The sequence below is a fragment of the Chaetura pelagica genome, unplaced genomic scaffold (genome assembly GCF_000747805.2).
Source record: "Chaetura pelagica isolate M959 unplaced genomic scaffold, ChaPel_1.0 scaffold20, whole genome shotgun sequence".
NCBI classification, from domain to species: Eukaryota; Metazoa; Chordata; class Aves; order Apodiformes; family Apodidae; genus Chaetura; species Chaetura pelagica.
This window is the reverse complement of record NW_009951958.1, coordinates 3189624-3194766: the sequence shown is the minus strand read 5'-3', so window position 1 is coordinate 3194766 and position 5143 is coordinate 3189624. Positions and strand designations below refer to the sequence as shown.

The following is a 5143-nucleotide window of genomic DNA, read 5'->3' as shown; positions in this document are numbered from 1 at the left end:
GGGGGCACCAGTCATCTCCTGTCTTTGCCCTTGGGTGTTTGTCACCCATGGGTGTATAGTGCCATGCACTGTCTCACCAGGATGTCCCCATGCTGGCATGTCCCCTGTCCCTGTGTCCTACCCTGGAGAGGTCCCTGGGATGGGGAATAGGTGGGGATGCACACCTCCTTGCACCATGAGACATTGACACCATCAAACACTCACAGCAAGTGTGCACACCCACAGCAACGCCCCTTCCCCGTGCACACCCTGCCCCATTGCCTACCCTCACCCTAGCAGGTCCTGGTGCCATTGGTAGCCCCACTGTCCCCACCCCAGGGTGCTCCTGTGGCACATTCTCTCCCCAGGTGTGTGCTGCAAGAACCAGGAGGAGAGGCTGTTCCAGGACCTCATGAGCAACTACAACCAGAACCTGCGCCCAGCGCTGCGTGGGGATGAGGTCATCGATGTCACCCTCAAGCTCACCCTCACCAACCTCATCTCCCTGGTGAGAGACCCCCTGGTCCCCATAGTGGGATAGAATTTGCCCCCACATGTGGAGCAGTGGGCAGAGGAGGGCAGGATGCTAAAGCCATCTCCCCGTTTTCCTTCCTTGCCAGAATGAGCGGGAGGAGACCCTCACCACCAACGTCTGGATTGAGATGGTGAGACCCCTCACCTCCAGGCAGGATGCTCCCAGGCCATTTTATCATCTCTGGGCAGTAGCCCAGGGAGAGCTGGCACTGTAACCTGCACCCCCTTTGGTGGGTGCCCCTAACTGAGTCCATTTTGGGATCAGTGTGGGACAAGCAACTCACAAGCTCCCTCACTCTGAGGACCCACCATAACCCCCCCTCTTTGCTCCATTTCCCCTAGCAATGGTCTGATTATCGTCTGCAGTGGGACCCTGAAAAATATGACAACATCCAGCTGCTACGAGTGCCCTCCACCATGGTCTGGCTGCCTGACATCGTCCTGGAGAACAAGTAGGTGATGGGGCAATAGGGATACATCCCCACACAGCAGGTGACAGCTGTTCCCTGGGCATGGTTTGGGCCTGAACCAACCCTTTCATCCCCAGCATTGATGGGACATTTGAAATCACCCTCTACACCAACGTGCTGGTGTCCCCCGACGGCAGCATCTACTGGTTACCTCCTGCCATCTACCGCAGCGTCTGCTCCATCCATGTCACCTATTTCCCCTTCGACTGGCAGAACTGCACCATGGTCTTCCAGTGAGCATGTGTGGGCACCTTGACAGGTCCTCCTAGGACACAAGGGATTGGCATGGGATGTCCACCTTTGACGTGGGGCGATGAGGCCCCAGGCAAACTAGTGACATTTACCTGTCCCTTGGCAGCCCATCGGTGGCAGAAGGCACCTTGGCCAAGCCAAGCACTCCAAAGCAGAGCTGGAGGTGGCTGGAGTGACCCAGTGTCACACTGGCAGCCTTTGCCAGTGCTGCCTGCCAGCTTGTGCCACCTCCTCATCCCTCCCCAGGTCCCAGACATACAGCGCCAACGAAATCAACCTGCTGCTGACAGTGGAGGAAGGTCAGACCGTGGAGTGGATCGTCATAGACCCCGAGGCTTTCACAGGTAGCACTACTGTCACCTTCCTGCCATAAAAGCACCCCACCTCGGGGGGCATCAAACAGGCCTGGTGCTGTGCTGGTGGCTGCCCAAAGCAAAGCTGCAGGGGCTATTAGCAGCTCTTCCGGGGCTCTCACGGCCTGGCAGCCGCTCCTGGAGAGCACCACTCCTGGGAGCTTGATTGATGCTGGGAACGAAGCTGCCACGGCCAAACGATGACGTTTTTCATCACATTTTAATTGCATATTGAAGGAACAAAATGCTTTTTGGGCAGAGAGATTTATTTTTTCATTACCGGCCCGAGCTGTGATCTTGATTGGGAAAAATCTATCGCTCCCGCAGACAGGAGGGGAAAACAGCCGTCCCCCCGCGTCACGCTCGGCTTCCCCCCACGGTGCCCTCGGGACAGGGAGATGGGGGGAGCTCCGACCCACATATAATGCCCTGAGTGCCCCCAAGGGGCTCAACATGCCCCATATATGCCCCCTCCAACAGCCTTTAGGGGTATTTTGCCTGGTACTCCACAGTGCTCATCTCCCTCTCCACTGGCTCTAACACCCTTCCCTTCACTGTCCTGTGGGATCCACAGTGACCACCAGTCCCCCCCTTCCTCTGGCACCTCGGGCCTTGGGGCTGGTGCCCCCATGCCCCCAGTGGAGTGGTGGGACTCACACAGCACCACTGCACATCAGAGAACGGTGAATGGGCCATCAAGCACCGCCCTGCTCGGAAAATCATCAATTCAGAGCACTTCACCCCAGATGACACCCAGTACCAGCAGGTCGTCTTCTACCTCATCATCCAGCGCAAGCCACTCTTCTACATCATCAACATCATTGTGCCCTGTGTCCTCATCTCTGCCATGGCTGTGCTGGTCTACTTTTTGCCAGCCAAAGGTAAGACACTGCGATGTGCAAGGCCCCCCGGGGCTCTCACGGCCTGGCAGCCGCTCCTGGAGAGCACCACTCCTGGGAGCTTGATTGATGCTGGGAACGAAGCTGCCACGGCCAAACGATGACGTTTTTCATCACATTTTAATTGCATATTGAAGGAACAAAATGCTTTTTGGGCAGAGAGATTTATTTTTTCATTACCGGCCCGAGCTGTGATCTTGATTGGGAAAAATCTATCGCTCCCGCAGACAGGAGGGGAAAACAGCCGTCCCCCCGCGTCACGCTCGGCTTCCCCCCACGGTGCCCTGGGGACAGGGAGATGGGGGGACCTCCGACCCACATATAATGCCCTGAGTGCCCCCAAGGGGCTCAACATGCCCCATATATGCCCCCTCCAACAGCCTTTAGGGGTATTTTGCCTGGTACTCCACAGTGCTCATCTCCCTCTCCACTGGCTCTAACACCCTTCCCTTCACTGTCCTGTGGGATCCACAGTGACCACCAGTCCCCCCCTTCCTCTGGCACCTCGGGCCTTGGGGCTGGTGCCCCCATGCCCCCAGTGGAGTGGTGGGACTCACACAGCACCACTGCACATCAGAGAACGGTGAATGGGCCATCAAGCACCGCCCTGCTCGGAAAATCATCAATTCAGAGCACTTCACCCCAGATGACACCCAGTACCAGCAGGTCGTCTTCTACCTCATCATCCAGCGCAAGCCACTCTTCTACATCATCAACATCATTGTGCCCTGTGTCCTCATCTCTGCCATGGCTGTGCTGGTCTACTTTTTGCCAGCCAAAGGTAAGACACTGCGATGTGCAAGGGAGCAGTGACAGGTGAGGACAGGCTCATTGTCCCCTCTGTGCTTGGAGACCAACAGTGCCATCTCTCACCCACTCCTGTAATATCTGGGGGGGTGAATTTCCAGGTACCTCATGGTTAAAGCCTCATGGCAGGACTTGGGCAGTTTAACTTTGAGGTGAGGGATATTTGCCAAAGGAGGGCAATACCCACATCACTGCCCCGTGCCAACTTCTGCTTTCCTTCTTCCTTGGCAGCGGGTGGGCAGAAATGCACTGTCTCCATCAATGTCCTCTTGGCCCAGACCGTCTTCCTCTTCCTCATTGCACAGAAGGTGCCCGAGACCTCCCAGGCTGTGCCTCTCATTGGGAAGTAAGTGATGCACAGGGACAGGGGTGCCAGCTCGGCAGTCACACCATGCCAGAGGGGTCTCTGGATGTCATGAAGCAGCCAGTACCCAGGAACAGGACCCTGGCCCAGAAACAACCCCCAGACCAGTCAGGGCTGTCACAGGGCTACCATGTGCCTGTGTCCCACTGCTGGTTCCCCATTTCCTGGCCAGGAGGACACAAATAGGGAACTTACATGCATGTGGCTTGTGGCTCAGCAGCTCCTTGTGAGGCCTCATGTCCTCTCCCCAGGTACTTGACCTTCCTCATGGTGGTGACAGTGGTGATCGTGGTAAATTGTGTCATCGTCCTCAATGTCTCTCTGAGAACACCCAACACTCACTCCATGTCCCCGAGAGTTCGCCAGGTACCCACTGTCATCCCTTAGCCCCTTTTATGTGAGGAATGGGGTGGGTATGTAGGGGCCAAGGGGTTGCCACTTGCAGAGTGGGGTGGCAGGCATGCCTTAATCTGAGTGCAAGTCCTGGCACAAAGATGGATCCCCAGATGTCCCCAAGGGACCCCACTGTGTCACCAACCCCCTCCAAGTCACTACCAAGGACTGTGGAAGGGTGGGTGCCAACACACCTGGCATCCCTGTGGCAGAAGGGCAGCCCACAGGGATGCAAGGGGACCCAATCACACCTACTGGATGCCCCATGTGGTGGTAGTAGGGTCAGGTCCCTTCAGGTGACACTGTGCCCAGGTGTTCTTGCACCTCCTGCCCCGCTACCTGGGCATGCACATTACGGAGGAGACACCGGGGCCACCACAAGCCACCCGGAGACGCAGCTCTCTGGGGCTCATTGTGAAAGCTGATGAGTACATGCTCTGGAAAGCCCGGACTGAGCTGCTCTTCGAGAAGCAAAAGGAGAGGGATGGGCTAATGAAAACTGTGCTGGAGAAGATTGGTAAGTACCTGTATGGGGTTGGCACCTCTCCGTGAGGCTGGGTGACGTGCCAGGCAGCCGGGTGCTCACCAGTGTCCACTGTGCTGGCTCTGCTGGCTGTAGGACGTGGCCTGGAGAGCGGCAGTGCCCAGGACTTCTGCCAGAGTCTGGAGGAAGCAGGGCCTGAGATCCGTGCCTGTGTGGATGCCTGCAATTACATTGTCAATGCCACGCGGGAGCAGAACGACTTCAGCAGCGTGAGCTGGGGCCAGGGTGCTGTGGAACCTGCACGGGGGGCAGCAGGGCCAGCCCTCACCCCTCTTTCTGTGCCACTGGCAGGAGAGCGAAGAGTGGATCCTGGTGGGACAAGTGATCGATCGCGTCTGCTTCTACATCATGGCTTCCCTCTTTGTGTGCGGCACCCTTGGCATCTTCCTCATAGCTCGATTCAACCAGGCACCTGCCCTGCCCTTCCCTGGGGACCCTAAGCAGTACCTGCCACAGTGATGCCCACAGGCACTCTCCAGCCCTCCATCTGCCAGGACCACTGGTACCAGGGGCTGGGTGGCCCCCGACCCGCCTGGCTTGGTGAGATG

General features: G+C 57.5%; 1 protein-coding gene across 1 annotated transcript; it reads left to right on the top strand.

Moving 5' to 3' along the window:
* Positions 1–97: 97 nt before the first annotated feature.
* On the top strand, positions 98–5054 carry CHRNG (cholinergic receptor, nicotinic, gamma (muscle)). The gene is made up of 12 exons (XM_010000261.1): positions 98–150; positions 319–487; positions 600–644; positions 856–965; positions 1061–1216; positions 1482–1579; positions 2266–2469; positions 3526–3640; positions 3910–4024; positions 4364–4568; positions 4671–4804; positions 4887–5054. The coding sequence occupies exons 1-12, from the start codon at positions 98–100 to the stop codon at positions 5052–5054; spliced, it is 1572 nt and encodes a 523-aa protein (XP_009998563.1).
* Positions 5055–5143: the final 89 nt, after the last annotated feature.